The 20,489-nt window shown below is 47.2% G+C and overlaps 1 protein-coding gene and 1 long non-coding RNA gene across 2 annotated transcripts; one reads left to right on the forward strand and one right to left on the reverse strand.

Moving 5' to 3' along the window:
• Positions 1-1,493: 1,493 nt before the first annotated feature.
• Mcur1 (mitochondrial calcium uniporter regulator 1) lies at positions 1,494-18,618 on the forward strand. Its single transcript, NM_001305178.1, has 9 exons — positions 1,494-1,839; positions 6,631-6,750; positions 10,084-10,187; positions 10,716-10,817; positions 12,244-12,285; positions 13,203-13,274; positions 16,156-16,209; positions 17,300-17,414; positions 18,542-18,618. The coding sequence occupies exons 1-9, from the start codon at positions 1,494-1,496 to the stop codon at positions 18,595-18,597; spliced, it is 1,011 nt and encodes a 336-aa protein (NP_001292107.1). The 3' UTR covers positions 18,598-18,618.
• Positions 2,053-10,964, reverse strand: LOC134482833 (uncharacterized). Its single transcript, XR_010059429.1, has 4 exons — positions 10,572-10,964; positions 4,005-4,109; positions 3,391-3,445; positions 2,053-2,189 (listed from the first exon to the last, which is right to left on the reverse strand). It is a non-coding gene; the product is annotated as an uncharacterized LOC134482833 (long non-coding RNA).
• Positions 18,619-20,489: the final 1,871 nt, after the last annotated feature.

A 20,489-nucleotide genomic window follows, 5' to 3' on the forward strand; every position in this document is an offset into this window, starting at 1 on the left:
ACGTCTCCAGCCCAGGGGCTGGGCTGCCCTTCTCCTAGATGCCCTTCCCTAACCATTTTGGTTACCTGCCCCCTTTACTCTACACTTCTGGCTCTCCTCTCTCTCCTCTCACTTCCACTTCTCCCAAGTGGCCAGACTCAAGGTCAGGTTCAGTCCTTTGGACTCTCGCAGAGGTCTGTCTCTGGCTATGTTTTCCCTTTTCTGACTATGCCCTCCTCCAACGTAAGAGAGGCAGTCATGTCCTTTCCTTTTCCTTCCTCTCTCTGTCTGTCTCTCTGTCTCTCTGTCTCTCTGTCTCCCCCCCCCCGCCTCCCCCCCCCCCCGCTCTCTCTGCCCCCACCCATCCAACAGCAATGTCTTTTCTCTCTCTCCCAGCATAGTGACTGGTACAGGTGATTCATCATGCATCAAGATAACACAAAGGACCAGGAAACTCTAAAGTGCGACAGTCTTTCGAAAAGTTCCGAGCTAAAACACTGCCTGTTTCAAATATCTTTTTTTTTAAATAATATTTATTTATTATATATAAGTACACTGTCGCTGTCTTCAGACACACCAGAAGAGGGCATCAGATCTCATTACAGATGGTTGTGAGCCACCATGTGGTTGCTGGGATTTGAACTCAGGACCTCTGGAAGAGCAGTCAGTGCTCTTAACCACTGAGCCATCTCTCCAGCCCCCTCAAATATCTTATTATCCAGTCTAGTTTAACATTCATACTCCACGTTTTACGTTTCCACACTAGGACCTTTTATTGTGCGCTAATCCAAAACAAAAGCTGTAGCCCCATGTGATAGTGCACGCCTTTAATCCCATCACTCAGGTGGCAAAGGCCAGCTTGATCTACATAGTGAGTCCCAGGCTAGTGAGGGCTACATAGTGAAACTTTGTCTCAAAAAAACAAAACAAAAAACAAAACAAAAAAACCTGGAAATTTAACTTATGGGCTCTGGAAACATAGTTCCCTATACCCTGTGAATAATTCCCTAAAACACAACCCTAGAGAACTTGAGTTAAATAAAAATCTAAGCCAGCCGGAGCAGTCAAGAACTTTTCACCGGTCTGCGAAGGACAAAGAAGCCATTAACATTCTTAAGACAACTGCATAATGAAACTGTAAGTCACAGAAGCAGAAAGAGCAGCGTAATTCTGCAGCCGGAAAATGGCTAAGGCGCACCCTAGTTCCCGCCCCAGAGACAAGGTTACGGCAGGCCATGGCAAGGGGACAGGGGCGTGGTGATGCAAAGGCGAGCCCGGGAGAGGGTGAGACTGGAGGAGCCGGGCTGGGGCCGCCATCTGAGGGGCGTGGTCAGGGCGGGCTCCGACGAGGCTGGCGGCTATGGGGAGGAGGCGTGGCAACGGCGGACTACGCCGCAGGCGGGCAGGAAAGGGCAGGTCTGCACGGCGGCCCACGCTCGCTCCCGAGGCGACTCGGAATCGGGACCGCGCGGGAGCGACATGCGTGCGCGCTCCGGCCTGTGACCCACTCGGGGATGGACAGCGGCTCCTTGGCGGCCGAGCGGCCGAAGCGCACACCGGGTCGCCAGCGGCTCCTGTCCTCCGGCTGCGGAGTTCCGGTGCGCCCCGGCGTCTCCACGCTGCCCGGCGGACGAAGCTGGCTAAGGCCTCGAGGACGGACCGCCCGCGCGTCCCGGCTGCTGCTCCTCTTGCTCGTGCCCTCCCCGCGCCTGGCCGCCACCGCCCCGCGTAGGACGCTGGCTGAGCGCTCGCGCCCGGGGCTCGTCATCCCCGCGGCCGCGCTCGGCGCTGGCAGGAACGCGCTGGGCCGTCTGCGGCTGGGTGCCCGGCGCGTGGCCGCGCTCGTGAGCAGCCGGAGAGGTGAGGCCGGAGGGAGGAACCACAGGTCACCCAAGTGACTGGGCTGTGGTCGCGCCGCTGGGGCGAGGTTTCGGAGCGCAGAGCCCGGGTGGCCTGACACCGGATGACACGCATACTCGGGCTGCCTTTGCACACATGTTGGAGCCAGGGAGAAGTGGGAAAAGTGCTAGAAGCCGGTGCCCGGGTATTCAGGTCCGAGGGGCGCAGATCCAGGAATGAAGGGATGCCGTTTTCCTTTGATTCCAAACTATTGATTCTTTCATGGTCCGCTGTTGCCTGTTCTCTGCCTGACACTTTTCTAGCTGTTTGGAGGTAATAAGTTCAACAAACTCTTCTCTTTCCGGAGCTTTCTGCAAGATATGCAGCAGGTGTTTTGTATATGTATACGCACTTACTAACGACAAATACTATAAAGAAAAATAGAGGCTTTATGTTTACGGCTTGAAGAAGAACTCTGTGCCTTTAAACTGAGTGGCCAGAGTAGGAATCTCTGTGTCATTTAGGTAATTGAAGGAGGCGAGGGACACCACTGAACTGCCTAAGACAAGGAAAGTAAACTACCTGGAATGTGTTCATAGTAAGTAGCAGATTAAATCTTATCCTGCAGGCTAATCAGCAAACGTGGCATAATTACTTCTTGGGTAACCTGTTTCTGTCTATGGTAGCCATATACACCCACGCGTTGGTCTTCCATATTTTTTTTCTATGATCATTACCTGCATCTAAAATTTAAGAATGCTTATGGCTAGGGGAGAGGCTCCTAATAGTTCAGAAAAAACGAGGGACGCTTTACACATAGGTAGGAAAACAAGCAGTGAGCTTTCTGTCCGTGTTTTGTAGGATTAGGAGTTGGAGACCTGTCTGGCTTCTTATTTCCATACCTTGCCTTCCTGTGTGCTATTTTGTTTTGTTCTGCTTTGAGACCAGGAGAGAACCGTGTAGCCTAACACAGAGATCCCTTGTGCCACCGAAGTGCTGGGGTTAAAGGCTAAGCTACCACACCCCTGCTTGCTGGACTTTTCACAAGCTGTTGCCTGCCGATGTTTTTGCTCTTAATGTATGGTTTTGGCACAAAGATTGGGGGCGGGGGTTCTTTCTCATTGTGTTAGCAAGATAGTGCCATTGTATTGTTCTCCTTCTTTTGAGAGGATAGCTGCATTTTTAAAAGGGAAGCAGCAGAAACAGTAAGCTTTCCTGCCCGTTTAAGCTGTCAGCATTTTGCTCCTTTATCCTTGGCCCGAGGTTGTTAGTTCAGTTTTGTGCCTGAGGTCCTCAGTGGATAATTTTACAGTTGGTTTCTCATCCATTCAGGGCTATCTTTGGGCTTCTTTTACAATGATGGATTTTAGCACCCTTTGACTGTGACGAAGGTCTCCAGAGAGGAGAATTACACCTTACATTCTAATACCCCTTAAGTTAACGTCTTCCTGCTGTGATCCCTGGGAATTAAGTACTCCTGGGTCCTCATTGTTGTCTTGACCAAACAGGGTGGCATTCCCATCCCTCTGTGGGTAAAACGCCCATTGGGAAGTGGCCAGCCCTTTCCCTTACTTTTTAGAAGCCAGCTTTCTTCAACCAAGCTTGCTATTTCTGGTTCCAGTTGTTTCTGGAAAAAGGAAGGAAAAAAAAAAAACTGGTCAATGTACAAATCATTTTTAACAGTGGTGGTGTGTTGGTCTGGGGATCTAACTTGGTGGATAAAATACTCAAGCGGGAGGACCAGAGTTGAGGTCCCCAGCACCCACATAAATTATATACTGGGCTTACATAGTGACCTTCCTTTCCAGCACTCAGAAGGTGCAGTTGTGGGCGATCTCTAGCCATACCCATGAGCTCTGGGTTCAATCGAGAGACATTACATGGGTGACTAAGGTACAGATTGGTCAAGAAAGATGCCAGACATCAATCTGAGGCATCTACAGGCAGGCACACACACATATGCTACATACGAATCTGAACACATGTGTGTTCACACATGCGAATGACCGTGTGGGTGCTGGGAATTGAACCAGAATCCTCTGAAAGAGCAGTCGGTGGCATTAATCGCTGGGGCTTCTCTCCAACCCCTGTTCTGATTGTGTCTTAGTCAGGGTTTTACTGCTGTGAACAGACACCATGACCGAGGCAACTCTTATAAGGACAACATTTAATTGGGACTGGCTTACAGGTTCAGAGGTTCAGTCCATTATCATCAAGGTGGGAGCATGGCAGCATCCAGGCAGGCATGGTGCAGGCAGAGCTGAGAGTTCTACATCTTCATCTGAAGGCTGCTAGCAGAATACCAGGCAGCTAGGATGAGAGTCTTAGAGCCCACACCCACAGTGACACACCTACTCCAACAGGGCCACACCTTCTAATAGTGCCACTCCCTGGACCAAGCATGTTCAAACCTTGAGAGACTGTTTTTGTTCTGCTGTGTAGATATGGTAGGGTGGGGATGGTGTTAATGTTATAAGTCCCAGGAGTTGCTGTCTCATTAAAACAAGGAAATGGGGGCTACAGCGACCCTGCCATTCCTCTAGACCTGCGTCCCTTCTTTTGGACAAATGACCTATGTGACAGGGGTCACATATCAGATGTCCTGCAGCAGCTGTTTACTTTATGATTCCTAACAGTAGCAAAATTATAGGTATCAAGTAGCAACAAAATCACTTTACGGTTGGGGGTCAGCACAGCATGAGGAACTGTATTAAAGGGTCACAGCATTGGGAAGGTGAGAACCACAGTTCTAGACTCATGTTCTCAAGCCCCCTTGCCAGTGGAATAGTCCAGCAGAGGACTAAGATGATTGAGGTCCCCTAGGAAGTCCCCTTGAGGAGCGCTTTCATTTATGCAACACTTTTTTGAATTCCCTATGCTTTGTGTTAGACAGACCTTGAGGGGGGAGGTGGGGAGGCTCCTCATAATATAGACCAGGCTGGCCTCAAACTCCCAATGTAGCCAGGGATGACCTCCAACTCCTAAACCTCCTGCCTCTTCCTGAATGCTAGGATGTCAGGCGTGCACCACCACCCTTGGCTCTATATGGTGTTGAGCATTGAATGCAGGGGCTCCTGTGCACCAGGCAAACACACTATTGACAAAGCCTCGTGCCCAACCCTGGACAGTCTTCCTGTAATCTTCCAGAGCTGCCTCTAGTCCTGGACTAGATGTGAATGGTGATGGAAAAGGCCCAGGATGAAGTGAGTTCACTCATGAACAGGTTACTAGAAAGAGTCATAGTCTAGGTCCTAGATGTTGTTACAGCTTAGTTACAAAGTATAAAATTATTCCTGGCTTGTTGCCTGGAAGGTCTTCCGAGAATGCTAAAATGAGGGTAAAAAGGAAAGCACCAGTGTGACTGGAAGGAAGAACTCTTCAGTTCAATAGTAGAAAGACCAGAGTCCGGTTAAAAATCTATGGAGAGGCTGGCTCAAGAGTTAGGAGCCAGTGGTGGACATGGTGGGTGTGGTGGTGCAGGCATTTAATCCCAGCACTTGAAAGGCAAAGGTAGGCAGATCTCTGTGAGTTTGAGACTAGCTTGTTCTACAAATTGAGTTCCAGGACAGCCAGAGCTGTTAAAGAGAGAAACCCTGACTTGGGGCAGGGGTAGTGGAAAGACTTGCTGCTTTTCTAGAGAATTCGAGTTTAGTTCCTAACATCCACAGGGCATAGCTTACAACTGTGTGTGTGTGTGTGTGTGTGTGTGTGTGTGTGTGTGTGTGTGTGTGTGTGTGTGTGTATTTGTTTTTTTGAGACAGGGTCTCTATGTATGTGTATAACAGGCTTTGAACTTTTGAACTTACAGAAATCCAACTGCCTCAGCCTTCCATCTGCTGGGATTAAGGGTACATACCACCACACCTGGCTATAAATATTCTTTAAGGAGACAAAACACTTGATAGACATTCCTACAAGAAAGATACTCATCGTCTAGGAGGCGTATGAAAAGATGTGCAGCATCGTTAGAGGGGTGCAGGCGAAAGCCACAACAAGATGCTGTTTGTACCCAGTAGGATGGTGATAAATTTATAAAGCAAACATCCTAACAGGTGTTAGCGAGGACGTGGAGAAATTGGGAGCCTCCTTGGCTGCGGGTAAGCAACAAAATTGGTGATACCGCCTGAGAAAGGATCTGGCAAGTTCCTTAGACAGTTACCGTATGGCCCTGCAGTTCTGCTCCCTGGGATATATTCCAGAGAACGGAAACAGTGGCCACAGCATCACGCAGGAGAGCCACAAAGTGTAAACAGCCCTCATCCTTCAGTTCTCAAGTGGATGAACACTGGTGGGGTTGTACAGTGGAATATTCAGTGACACAGCGATGAGTGCCAACATGTTCTGCTGTGTGGATGACCATTAACCATCATGCTAAGACCATGTTGTCCAACGCCATGCGTGTGAAATCTACAGAGTACACACACAGTAGGACCTAAAGAGATCTCTGATTGTAGCAATGGAGGGGGGAAGAGGTTGGGTGGTGACTGAAGCCTGTGACCCCAGGGTTTGGGAGACCGAGGAGGGGAAGTATCACTGAGCCTGAGGCCGGTTTGTTCCAGGTTGGTCTGGACTGCAGAGTGCGACCCTGTTTGAAACAGTTGTCGTACTGACTGCAGGGTACAGTTTCTGCTTGGGATGGAGAAAGTTGTCCAGGAAACAACTGGATTTCACATGCACTGGGTTACGTCCTATGTATGGATTCCAGAACAGTAACAGAATAGGTTTCTGCAGTATTGAAATGTAACCTGTAGCATCAACTGGCTTTTGCTCACCGCTACGTTTGTTCTTACCTTCTGTTCTTTTCCCTTCTAGAGCTAAGCCTGTCTGCTAGGTGCCATCAGCTGGAGCCCAGAAAGGGGAACTTGCCCACCTCTGTGAGTCGGCAGCTCTACTTTGACACCCACGCTCTGGTGTGCTTACTTGAAGCAAATGGTAAGCCCCCCTCGCCCAGCACCCCACACCCCGACCTTGGATCAGTGCAGTTGATCTAAGCTTTAGTACTTCTCATGCTTCCTTTGAGTGTCTCTCTCTTTGACTCTGAAGCCTTCAGGAAGCTTTTGGTTCATGTTCTGGTTTGCTCCCTGTTGCTGTGGTAACTACCATGACCAAAAGTAACTTGGGGGAGGGGAAGGTTTATTCAGCCTTCAAGGTACAGTCGGTCATTGAAGGAAGTCATGAAGGAAGTCAGTGGGACCTGAACTTGAGACTGTGGAGGGGTGCTCCTTCCTGCCTTGCTCAGCCTGCTTTCTTAAGTAGCCCAGGGCCACTTGCCCCAAGGATGGCACTGCCCGTAGTGGGCATGGCCATCTTAGATCAATTTAAAAATTGCACCCACAGACATGGGGATGGGTCATGGAAGTGGTTCTTAAGGTTTGCTTCTTCTGCCCAGGTGTATGGAGTTGACAGCCAAAGCTAACAAAGCCTCTTTTTTAAGGACAAAGACACTTATGTGTTCTAGGCTGGCCTCAGACTAACTGTATAGCTGAGGGTAACCTTGAACTTTTGATCCTCCTGCCTCCTCTTGAGATTTCAGATTTGTACCACCCACCATACAGAGTTTATGCAATGCTAGGGAAGGGAGCATAATACATGCTGGGTATGCACTGCCTTAGTCAGGGTTTCTACTCCTGAGCAAAACACGATGACCAGGAAGCAAGTTGGGGAGGAAAGGGTTTATTCAGCAGCTCACACTGCCACATTGCTATTCATCACCAAAGGAAGTCAGGACTGGAACTCAAGTAGGTCTGGAAGCAGGAGCTGATGCAGAGGCCATGGAGGGATGTTACTTACTGGCTTGCTTCCCCAGCCTTGCTCAGCTTGCTCTCTTACAGAACCCAAGACCACCAGCCCAGGGAAGGCACCACCCACAATGGGCCCTCCCCACTTGATCACTAATTGAGAAAATGCCTTACAGCTGGGTCTCATGGAGGCATTTCCTCAAGGGAGGCTCCATCCTCTGTGATAACTCCAGCCTGTGTCAAGTTGACACACAGAACCAGACAGTACAAGCACCTATAATTTTAACTGCCTTCCTCACCCCGTTTAAGGATGTTTTTTGCTCTATGGATACAATGGAGACTTTTTAAAATGGTTTCTCTCTGTTGAAAGACTACATTTTTGCTCGTTTTTTGGATTTGTTGGTGGGTTCGGTTGGTTGATTTTGGGATTTGGTTTTGTTTTGTTTTACACATATTAACCGTGGTTGGGGAGAGGTTCTTCCTTCCACCATGTGGTTCTGGGGATGGAATTCGTGTCTTCAGTCTTAACACCAAGCGCCTTTATGCTCTGAGCTATCTCATCTGCCCTGTTTTGGGCTGTGGTTTGTTTTTTGTGTTTGTTTTCTTTTTTTTTTTTCATTTTTAAGATTTGTTTTATTTTTATTTACATTTGTGGGAAAGGGGAGGGTGCCCTCAGAATCTAGCCTAGGGCATGAGATCCCCTAGAACTGGGGTTGCAAATAGTTGTAAGCTGCTCTAAAAGGGTGGTGGAAGCCAAAGTCTCTGGAAGAGAAGCAGGTTTTCTTCCCCAGGGTCAGAAAGTTAAGTAAGCATCGTGGGACCTGACTTCAGAGCGCTAGCACCCCTGTAGGCATAATGGTGAACCCATAATCCCAGCACCAGGAGGGGACACAGAAGAGCTCGCTGGCCAGCCCTCTGCCTGAGTGAGCAAAGCTTACTCAGAAAAATAAGGTGGAGAGTGAGCTAGGAAGGCCCTCAGCTATCAGCCCCTGGCCTCTCCATCCACATGCGCGCGCACTCATGCACAGACCAGATGGCTGCCATTTCCTTCCTGAAAGTGCACTTGGAGCATAGGATGTGCACTTATAATTAATATTCGGAGAAATAGGCTGGTTACAGTTCTCTATTGAAGGCCACATATATCATCCATACCAGGCTTTGGACTAACACAGAGCATTTAAAATACACACACGTCTGTGTTTACTTCACCAAGTTTGTTTATCCAGTTGGACACATTCTCGTTTGAGGAGCTTCATTCCACAGGTGAGCTGCGGTGGTCACTGCCTGTCGGGCAGGCAGACACCCTGGGTTGCTGTGTAGCTATACAAGTCCCACCCTCCTCAAGCTTCTGTGACACATCTATCTGTACCACAGACATAAAAAGAACCCCAAAGGGGTTGGGGATTTAGCTCAGTGGTAGAGCGCTTGCCTGGGAAGCGCAAGGCCCTGGGTTCGGTCCCCAGCTCCGAAAAAAAGAACCAAAAAAAAAAAAAAAAAAAAAAAAAAGAATCCCAAAGGTCCTTCTGGTATCAAAGGCAGCAAGGCAGATTGTATGCGGTGACATTTTTTGAGATTTCTGGAATTTGGGTTTCCTTTTAAAACACAGAAATATATGAACGTACTCCTATTTTTTTTTTTCTTTTCTTTTTTTCGGAGCTGGGGACCGAACCCAGGGCCTTGCACTTGCTAGGCAAGCGCTCTACCACTGAGCCAAATCCCCAACCCTGAACGTACTCCTATTTTAATCCCATGTGGGGCAGCTTCAGACCGTCCATAGCAGCTGACTAGGATTTGCCTTGTGCTCTAGCAGAGGCGTGGTTTTGCCAGCCTTAGATAATTTCTGCAATTGTGTGACATTTGGAATTCCGGGAACTTTTCAGAGGGTGTATAAATGCTAGAGCCCCAACAGGTGGTGTTGGTGGGTTGCTGCTGGTTCAGGGGGCGTTGGTGGTGGTTTGTTAGTAGCCATGGCCAAAGAAGAAACAAAAGGAAAAAAACTAGATTCAGCGATCTTCATAATCCCTCTCTCCCCTCTATCCTCCTTTCTCTCCTATCTAGTGTTAGGGGGTGAAACTGGGGGATGAAGGGTGGGAAAAAGAAGAACCTACAAAGTAGCAAAAGTCAGTTGCAGTGATGGGCTTTGGAAAAATGGCCAAACACTGTGTCATCGTCTCTCTGTCCAGCTTTTCTTATTGAATGAAATAGCAGGCCTTTCTACCATAACGTCCTTTTCAGCCTAGAATTTAAGAGAAAAGTAGAGGTGAAAGGGGGACGTCTAGAGTTGTGTTGATGAGCAGAAATGTTCCCACCCTCCTCAAGTCCCACCCTCCTCACAGCATCAGAAACAAGCTAGTGCTTCCTCCCAGTCAGGGTGTCCGACCTGTCACGGCCTGTGGGTCTGGTCTCAGCCCCCCACTAGGCCACGCTTTCCTTGTTCTGAGTTCAGACCTTCACGGGAACATGCGTGTTTCCTGTGTCCTTCTTTGTGTTCCCCTCTGAGTCTGGTTGTTTCTGTGTGCTCGCCTAGGGTTTACCATTCAACAAGCAGAAATCATTGTGTCGGCATTGGTCAAGATTACGGAGACCAACATGGACATCATCTACAAAGACATGGTCAGCAAGATGCAACAGGTAACGTAGTCGGGGCGGGTCGGTGGGGCGGGAATCGGAAAGGGGGTTTTTACGGGAAATAAATACTCAAACCGTTTTTGGATGACGATCTGTTGAAAAGTGCATGGTCATTTTAACCATGGTTCAGAGGACAAAATGATCATAAAAATAATTCAGCCATAAAAATAATTCAGCCATTCAGTTAGTCGCTGTGGCTCATGCTTGAACCAACACTCACTGTTCCAGGCAAGCTGACATTAATGACTGAGGTATGGACAGGACTGCAGGTGACAGCGTCCTGTCCCAGCTGTGGTCTCCCTCCCTCTAAAGCCGTGGCTCGTTTGCCTCTGCTGCGGATGGACGGACGGACAGAGAGACAGATGGACGGACAAGTGTCCTCCTTACCTTCTCACTTTGGAGCAGAGGTGACCTTCCCAGTCTCACACGCTGTTCTGGTTTCTTTTTAGCCCCGTTAGCAGGTAGAGGTAAGAAGAAGGAGGTTTCAGGGGACCGGACAAGATTCCACGTGTCATTTTTCTCTTTTTCTAGGAAATCACTCTTCAGCAAATTATATCTAAGATTGCTAACGTGAAGAAAGATATGATCATCTTGGAGAAGAGTGAGTTTTCTGCCCTCAGAGCAGAAAATGAGGTAAAGCTGCAGCCTTGCATGGCCTTCTTTTTGTTAAGACATTGAGCTACACTCACCTAGAAGAAGGGCACAGGAAAAGAAGTCACGGTGACTATACAGTGTGCACTGCTGAGGTCATCAAGATGATGATGTTCCCCACCCACAAGTCCTGCCCAGGCTCCTTCCAGTCCCTCCTCAAGAGGAAACCATGACCCTGGCTGATAAAACCTCCACTAAGCCAATTTTGCCCATTCTAGACCTCGGTCTGACGGATGCCTTGCAGTAACCGAACTCCTGTTTTCATTGTCTGTGATGCTGTATTAATACACACATCGCCCTAATGTGTGGATAGTAGGACTTCCCAGTCTGCAGTCTTAGGAATAGGTAGTTCTACAAAATACCCCTGTCCTACCAAAAGCAAGTATATAAATAAGTTAATATTTCTTTTTAAGTTTTTTATGTGTTTTCCCTGCATGTATATCTGTGCCCCACTTGCATACACTGCCCCACAGAGGTCAGAAAAAGGTGTCAGAGCCTCTGGAATTAGATTACAGATGGATGCGTGTGTGTGCTCCACAGTGTTCTTGTAGAGATCAGGGGATGACCTTGTGGGGCTGGGTTTCTCCTTCCACCTGTCCATGGATTTTAGAGATTGGTCAGGCTTGCATGACCAGTGCTTTACCCACTGAGCAATCCCACCAGCCTGATTTCTGTCTCTTTAAAATGTGGTGTGTGGCTTAGGGAAGCGCCATCTTTGCATCCTGCTTCCGTCTTGTGTCTTCGTGAGGCCCCGTACAGGGGAGTTATTTGCTGCCTTCTGGACTCACAGTTGTCCCCTTGAACTCAGCTCATAGAAGGCAGAATTGGCAGAAGGAAAAAACAGAGGAGGAAATAAAAGGAAGACAGGGTCCCTGAATATGGCTGTGTGCGTCATAAACAGCTGTCCCTCATTTGATGGGGGCCACCCCCCCAGATGAAGTCAGACTGCTCTTCCTGTCTGCACGTGCATTATGGGACGACAGTACATGGATGTTTTCGCTTGCTTAGTGGTTTGGTTTTGTTTTTAGTTTTTTGAGACAAAGTCTTATTTATTATACTAATTAATATTAGCCCTGGCTAGTATTCTACTCACTTTATCGCCTAGGCTAGCCTCAAATTCATTGCACAATCCTCCTGCCTCAATGTCCCCAGAGCTGAGGTAGCAGGCTGCACCACCCACCCAGCTCAGGTAGGTCTGTGTTCTGAGTGTAGTCGCACTGGCGAGGACGTTGGCGAGCTTGGTCTTTTTTTTTTTTTTTTTTTTTTTTTTTTTTTGGTTCTCTTTTTCGGAGCTGGGGACCGAACCCAGGGCCTTGGCGAGCTTGGTCTTAAGTGTTTACTATGATGTGTGTTTTGTGGCTTTCCTCTGTCACGTGTCCTTGACTTTTCCTTTTTACTCTGTTTTTAGAAAATAAAACTTGAACTACACCAGTTAAAGCAGCAAGTAATGGTGAGTTCCCCTCCTGTCCTCGGGCATCTATGTAAGTGTATGTATTTATTAGTAGATTAAAGTCATAGGTGCAATAGAGGTGCTGGGAAACTCAGTTCTGTGTGGAGAATGCTTAGTGCACTTCCAAAGCACACATCAGGTGATGTTTGGTGACCTGTGTCTGTGGCCACATTCATCAAGAGAATTGCATTGTGGGAATATTTTTCTTTCCTAAGATACGGCCTCACTGTGTACAACTCGAGTTCCCCGGCCCTCTCTGTGCCTCCTGCGTGTGGGAGCTTCCAGGCCTCTCTGCCACCAAGCCTGGCTAAACCATTGTAAATCAAAACTCCTCTAGGGGTTGGGGATTTAGCTCAGCGGTAAAGCGCTTGCCTAGTGAGCGCAAGGCCCTGGGTTCGGTCCCCAGCTCCGAAAAAAAAAAAAAAGAAAAAAGAAAAAAGAAAAAAAAAAAAAAAACTCCTCTAAAGTAGCCATGGGACCCGTCTAGAAGATGGTGACTCCGTAGAACTCTATGTGGGTTAGATGGTTGCTGGCCCAGCATTTGGTTACTTCATAAAGCAGGAAAGAGCAGTGGTGTCAGAAAAGATTTAGATGGGTCTTAGTGAGAAACTGTATGTAGCAGGGTCGACTTTGTTCCATTGGTCCATCTTTATTTTCTAAAATGCTCTAGATAATCCTATTCACACATTCCATGAGGAGGTCATAAGCAGTTGAGCCCTACCATGCTGACATTGGGGTCAAAGGGGACTGTCTATAGATAACTGGGAGGGCTAGACACAGAGCTGATGTGAGGTGTGGCTGGCCCAGAGTCCTAGGACACCAGGAGGCCTGGCTCCATGTCTCTGGGCTTAAGTCTCAGAAGGTGCAGCTCTTTTACCCTGGCTTCTCATTCTCTTTGTCCTCTGCCCTCTGCCCAGGATGAAGTGACCAAAGTCCGGACAGATACCAAATTAAACTTCAATCTAGAAAAGAGCAGAGTAAAAGAATTGGTATGTTCCTTTATTTAAAGTAAATCATTAATGTATTTCTTTTTAGAATGGAATGCTTGTCAAAGTCTTAATCTTACACCCAAGACACAAATATTATTAGATACTTGTCCATTTATAAGAGTTCACAACTTGGTTTCAAATCTTAATTAGATCAGGACTTAAACTTGGTTTCAAAAGTGACATTTAAATTAAAAAGTCAAACTGAAATTGAAACTTTTTTCAAAGATAATATGTTAATATGTTACAGAGATAATGTTAATATGATAATATGTTACATAGGTGTTAATAAGAAAGTTACACTCAGTCTTAATCTATGTAATACTGATTTAATCCCCACAGCCCCTAACTTTTTAAAAGTTAGCTGATTTTCTGACTTAGGTAAAATTGCCATTATATTAAATTCTACATTGAACTTTGACTAAAGCTTCTTTCTCTGTTGTCTTTTAAATACTGTGAGTGGTCATGTATTTCAGTGGATATATGTCGGGTTGTTCTGGTGATGGTTGTTTTTGTTGTTTTTGTTTTTAAGCAGTTCTGAGACTCAGACTCTTGGCCTCACACTCTCTACTGTGATAACCATTGACCCTGAACCCCCCAACCCCTGACCCCATACACACACACCACACACTCTCCCCGGGCTACAAAATCCCCCACACTCTGTTGACTTATGACTCCTGTCTGAGCTCTCCATCTTCTTGCTGGGACCCTCTTTAGCTTGAGTGATATCAAAGGTACCTTTGTCACCTGTCGCATAAGCAGGCTGGGGTGTGGGAAGCACTTCGGCACCAGCAGGAAATGGCTTCCATGCCGGGGAGTCCACACTGCTCTTCCTGTTCTTGTCATTGCTGAATTTGCCTTCAGTCAGTGTATCCTAGTGATGACGGAAGCTAGAACTCAGACAAGTGTGTGATCGTATCTGAGCTGCCCTGATTTCAGTGGTTACTCGGAATACTTGCTGAGTCCATTGGCTGCCCTAACACCTCATGAAGCTGTTGAGTCAGGAGATCTAGTCACCCTGCCTATGGGAAACGTCAGTGACCTCCTTGACTAGTGTCCAAAAGAGAAACTCTGTGCTAGGGTTTGCTGTAATCCACTTGGTTTAGGAAGGCAGTGACGTGGGCGTGCGTAACCAGGGTGGGAAGAAATGTATCTCAGAGGTTGGCAGAGCTCCAGGGCGTGAACGTAGATGTATGCAAAGTGGAGGATTTGCTGAGCGAGAGACCGTGAAGGTACCCTGAAGCCCGAAACGGTACCACCAGTAAACCTGTGACCGTGCAGTAACGCAGACAAGGAATTCGACTTCTTTATGTTTTTGGTAGAATTGGACTAAGGTTGTAACTCAGTGGAAGAACACATGTTGGGCGTGTGTAAAGCCCTGGGCTTAATGCTCAGCACAGCCAACAAAAAAACAGACTGTGGTCATTTTTACAGCCAGTTTCCACAGCAGTTCCAAGTTCCAGGGGATAGAGCCCCAGACGTGTCATTGTTATGGCGACAGCGTGGAGATGTAGGCCTTTCTTTTCCCTGTGTATTTGTTAGTGCTGTGAGCGGAAAGGTGTGCAGAGCATTGCACTCTGCCCTCTGCTGGTGATCTGAGGAATAGCACCGATCCGAAACCCAGCTTATGAAATCAGCCAGGGTCCTTAGTCACTGGCCGGTCTTTAGTTTAGGATTCCAGAGTTGGGGGTGGGGAGTTACTTCTGACCACTGCATTTTTACATTTATTTGCCCAATAAGTTTGAAGAAAACAACTTATAGGTATAAATTTTTAGGGACTTTAAAGGGCGTTAACATTTTTCCTGGTAACAATATTGTTTTAAAATGTTGATTTAAACTACCGGTTGCCCTTCGCTAAGTTAAATACTCATACTCGTTATTATGGAAACATGTCTGATTTTTATTTTATTGTCAACAGAGCTGTACTAAATCTTTTTTACCAGCTTTAATAGCTGACAGCCTTCAGGAGCACTGCGCTGCGGTTTCCCACAGCAGGGGTTCTTTTCATTGTTGTTAAGACAGTCTGGGACGCTCTGCTGTCTCTCTTGTATCCGTGTCATGCTTTACAATGATAATATATCTTGTTACAGAATCATATTTCTTGAGCTATTTTTTCCCGATATTACATTGCTTCTACAAATGCCGGTAATGTGTGTCACGCTTGTAGTTCTGGGGATATCATTCCAAAATTAAATGGTGTCCTCCCCCTTATCAGCCCTCCCAAGCCCAAAGGCACATTGATCAACACGCATATAAATGGGACCCAAGAAATGCTGTTCTAATAGTGGGCAGGACCCAGTGATATCACAGCTGAGAGATTTAAAGCAAACCAACAAACACGAAAGATCGAAGAGAAATGGAAAAGGGTCACACATCACCAGGGCCTTGCTTTCTTTCTGGTGCTGTGAGAAACACCATGACCAAACACAGCCTGGGGAGGAAAGGGTTTACCACAGCCCATGGTCATCCTCTGAGGAAGTCAGAGCAGAGACCTGGAGGCAGGAGCCGATGGCCATGGAGGGGTGCTGCTTATTGGCTTGCTCCCCATGGCTTGTTCAGTCTGCCTTCCTATAGATCCCAACCATCAACACAGTGAACTGGGCCTTCCCACAGCAATCATGAAAATGCCCCACCCCTTCCCCCAGGCCAGCCTGGTGAGCCATTCTCTCCGGCTTCCCAAATGACTCTAGCTGTGTCCGGTTCATATTAAGCCAGCCACACAGTGAGTGTGAGAAGCCTCAACTACAAAGACAGAGCAGGCGGGCTACGGTGATGCAGGGTGACAGCCTCCTGTTAGATGTTCCAGGAGGCAATGAGGACTGCATGTTTAAGGCACCAGAAAGATGGTGGATGAGACTCTAATCATGTGGAATGTTTGTTTCAGTACTCATTGAATGAGAAGAAGATGCTGGAACTGAGGACAGAAATAGTGTCCCTGGTAAGGACTGAGGTTGACTTCTCTGCTATTCTTTTTATCTTTACCTCTCCATGCATGGCTCTGGGGTTAACTGTTGTCGGACATGTTACAGGAGGTGTGCACATTTAATTTGGGACTTTTTCACTGCAGTAAAACATATGCATGAATTACAGTTATAGCAATTTGATGTGCATAATTCTGTGTGTATGTGTGCGTGCATGTGCGCGTGTGCATGTGTTTCTGTATACATTGCATAGCTTAGCAGTAGAGTGTGTATGTAGCTTATAGGATGGGTGATACCCATATCGTATTGCCTGGGACCTGTGCTGCAGAAGGACCAGTGAGACAAGAAGACCTTCCTCTGGAATGGCTTCATTTCCTTATTATTTGCCCACATGGGTGTCCATAAGAAACTACTCGTGCTTGAATTTTTAGTAAAATGTTCCCAGTGTTTTTACACATCAGTATAGCAGCCAGGGTCACTGCCCACCGAGGGTTAAATGTGCAGCCTGGAGTCGTCTTATGTTTGGAGAAGGACATAAATCAGCCCCTGGTAGCTGTGCCTCGTGTTAATAAAATACCTGATGTTTGACCTGTGAGAGAAGACGGCCTGGAAAGGTGTGGCTAGAAATACTATCAAGACAGCACTGTTGTTGTCAGATCTAAGGCTGTGTCCATGTGTCGGCAGAACTTTCGAGTCCACTGTCCCCTGCAGGGGCTAGCCAGGGACCACACATCACTACCATCGAGAACAGTCTGGCCTCCTAATGGCACAGCAGGTAAAGCAGTCTCTAGTTCTCACAACTTTTTCCATGTAGCTTATTGGCCTTGAGTCTCTCGGTAGCTCTTATGGGGCAAGACCAGTGATGGGCTGTTGGTTTGTTTTTCTTTTAATCCCTTTTCCCAAACAGAACGGAACTGAGACAGGAGACATTAAGGGCTCTGGACAATGCAACGTGGCCTGACGACATCAGAGCCAACGCTAAGTCCCAACTCCAGTTCTCAAACTAGGACTGCTCCTCACTGAACCAGAAAGAGTTCTGGGTCAGAGCACCAGGGAACCCGGCGGCACCCACAGGCTCTAACGCTCTCAACCTCTTTGCTTTGAAAGCATGCCCAGCAGGATAGAGCCCTGACGCAGACCGACAGGAAGATAGAGACCGAGGTGGCTGGCCTCAAGACAATGCTGGAAGCCCACAAGCTTGACACAATCAAATACTTAGCAGGTAAGATGCTTCACATCTGAGTATTTCAAACAATTGAGAAGAGCATGGCCAGTGTCATAGAGCACCAGGAGGCGAGCAGCCCGTGGCATTGACTGAGCCTTTCTCCTGCTTGAACATGTTCTTGTTACAGTACATCCTGTGCTCCCCAGTGCATGGAGTGCCTCTGATTTGCCATTTTCCTCCTTAGTAATGAAGATACCATTGTACTTTATAATTGATGGGACCTTAACTTTGGTAGGATGCTCTTCTTTCTCTTATGGTTTAGGGATTTCAGGGAAGTAGGGCAGGAAATAGCTTAAAACTACAATGGAAGGCCTGTGACCGTCTTACTTCAGCTGTGACACTTTGGGGTTACCCATGTATGCACCAGCAGAGGCCAGAGGATGGCGTGGGTTCCTTGCTCTGTTTTTCTCTATCTTATTTCCTTGAGGCAGGGTCTCTCCCGGAATCTGGAGCAAGGCTGACACCCGCAGTCCTATATCTGACACCCTGACCCTCTGACCCCCTGACCCCCTGACCCCACCCCTACACACATACACAGCTGGCATTATTGGCCTGTACGGCTTCTCACGTGGGTTCTGGGAATTCAGACTCAGCTTGCGGTCACTGAGCCATCTCTCCAGCCACAGGGCAATCGTGTAAAGAAGTTATTCTTGCTTTTGTAATTTTTAAGCCCAAGAAGGAATATGTTGGCATCAAAACAAATAAACAAAAACAAAACCCGTTATTTCAAGTCAGTTCTAACATTTCAGCGCAATCAAATATTTTAAAGTTATGGTGGTATTCAACAATGAAATTTTGTTCCTTATAGCATAGCACATATGTGTGCCCTTTGATCCTACAATCGTGAGTCTAACTTGCGTTCAAAGGTTTTCTTGACTACTGGACACGTTTGCATCGGTCGCCGGGTGGAGACTTGTTCTTAATAAACAGTTTCGAGGATCGAGGCCCATCAGTCAGTCTGCTGTTTCCAGGTCCTGGCGGCCCAAGGAGGGAAGACCAACATGCTGACTAAGTAGCCAGCATCCCTCCCTACTCAGCCCTCTGAGTGGCTTCTGACACCTGGTACAGCACAAAAAGAAAACCCCTTCAGGGGCTAACGGTCCTCTCATTGTTTTTTCTTACAGGGTCTGTGTTTACGTGCCTAACAGTAGCTCTGGGATTTTACCGCCTGTGGATATAATAAAGTGTCTATTTAAAGAAACCCCCATTGTTTTGCCATAAGAGTACCAGATTGCTGTCCCACCCACCCAACTCCCCCTTTTTTTCTCTTTTCTCGGTTTTTTTAGTCCTAATTTGACTTCGTGTGTATTATTTATTTCTGTGCAAACTGTGGATCCATAACCAAGGTGAAGAAAGTCGGGATTTCTGTAATCATTGTTCGGAGCAACTCTGTTTAGTTGGCTTTCGGCTGAGCAGTGTGGATGGGCCACGCTTTCAAGACTCCTTTCAGCCAAACCAATGGACTTAGTCTCTCCTGCAGTATTTGACAAAACTAAGTAGAGCTTTAAGTAGTTTGTAATGTGGAGAACATGAGAACGCGTTTTGGAAACAAGGTAGCTTTAAATCTGAAGAATCATTGGAATTCAACCCAGAATACCAGCCCTTCTGTGCCTTTGCTACAGATAGCCCCTCCGCCGCAGTGTTAGTGTTGCAGCTACCCTGGTACACCTCAGGGGCCTTTGTCTCTGGGTTCTCATTGTCTTAGCAACATTGTTAATGTGCCTTGCAACTGGAAGTCTAGGTGCCTAACTAAGCTTTGTGATTTTAGCACAGGTTCTCTCACTGCTGCCACTCCTGCCCTTCTGGTTTTGAGACAAGGTCTTGCTATTTAGTCCTGGTCGGCTTTGAACTCATCTTCCCGCCTCAGCACAACCATGCCCAGCTTCTACCTTTCAGAACGCTAACCTTCTCTCCCTCTTCCTCCTCCTCCTTTCCTTCCCGATGTGAGAGTTTAGCACCACACTCCTGGCATTACCTACTCGGAAAACTTGTAGTTCTCGGAATGAAAGCCCTGCTTCAGGGTGTGGTTTAAAGTGAACTTCCTTCTGGTGGCCACCTGCTTTTTATAAAATGACACGCAGCACTTTGCTCCTGTGGGATATCTAGACAGTGTGCACAGCTTTTAGAATGAATACGCCTTTCCCTGTGAGCAGCTCAGGTTGTCACTTGGCGGAGTGAAAGAGCTCCCATGCTTGGCCCCGGCCTCATCTGCATTGATTTCTTTGGTGTAGAAGACACTCCCAGTCACCTCGGGTCTCTATTGAGACAGAGAGATCCTGTGCAGCTGCACGTACTTTGGAGAAATGCATGCTCCTCTCCTTTAAATTGCTGGCACTCAGACACTCGGGGACCCTTCCTGGCTCGCACAAATGCACAAGCTGGTGCACAGTGCAGAAACCACAAGAGACCGTGCCATCGGATTGGTGGAATAAATCACCCCTTGTCACTGTTCCAACCACACTGCTAAAAATAAAAGCTACCTTTTGTTCCTTGGCTGTAATTTCCAAGTTTGAGAAACCATTAAGTTCTTGCCTCATTAGAAAACATTTGCGAAAAAGACTCTGAGCCCCACATATTATGGGAATCAAGTGCTTTTGTATTAGAACAGTATCACGGTGAAACAGAAGTTTATCCTTTCCAAGTAGACAAAAAAAAGTCTTAACCACAGTTAACTGCTTGATGTCAAAGACAGGGCTCAAAGCCCACATGCTCTTTATAAAGACCAACTCCTGGGAGCAGTTATGTTTTACAATATGGACTAACCTGGGTAGGTTAAAAATAGAGGTTACATTTCCTCACACCCTGATAAGTATTCTTTAAGAAACACGTTCTTATATCTGTTTGAAGTGGTCTACACCACTCTGGTCTCAGCATGCTGTGTCTGATTTTGCTCTAGAGTTCTTTGTAGCACACTAGTCTTCCGTGGCCTTAGAAACTGTTGCCAGTGAGGGTATGGGTGGTGTGCATATCTGAAGTTTAGGAGAGTTTGGACTCTGTCCCCTTTCTTTCCTAATAAAGTCGGAAGGCATTGCTCTGTAAATGTACACGTTCCCCCTGTCGCTCACTGCCTTA

Source organism: Rattus norvegicus, chromosome 17, assembly GCF_036323735.1.
Source record: "Rattus norvegicus strain BN/NHsdMcwi chromosome 17, GRCr8, whole genome shotgun sequence".
NCBI classification, from domain to species: domain Eukaryota; kingdom Metazoa; phylum Chordata; class Mammalia; order Rodentia; family Muridae; genus Rattus; species Rattus norvegicus.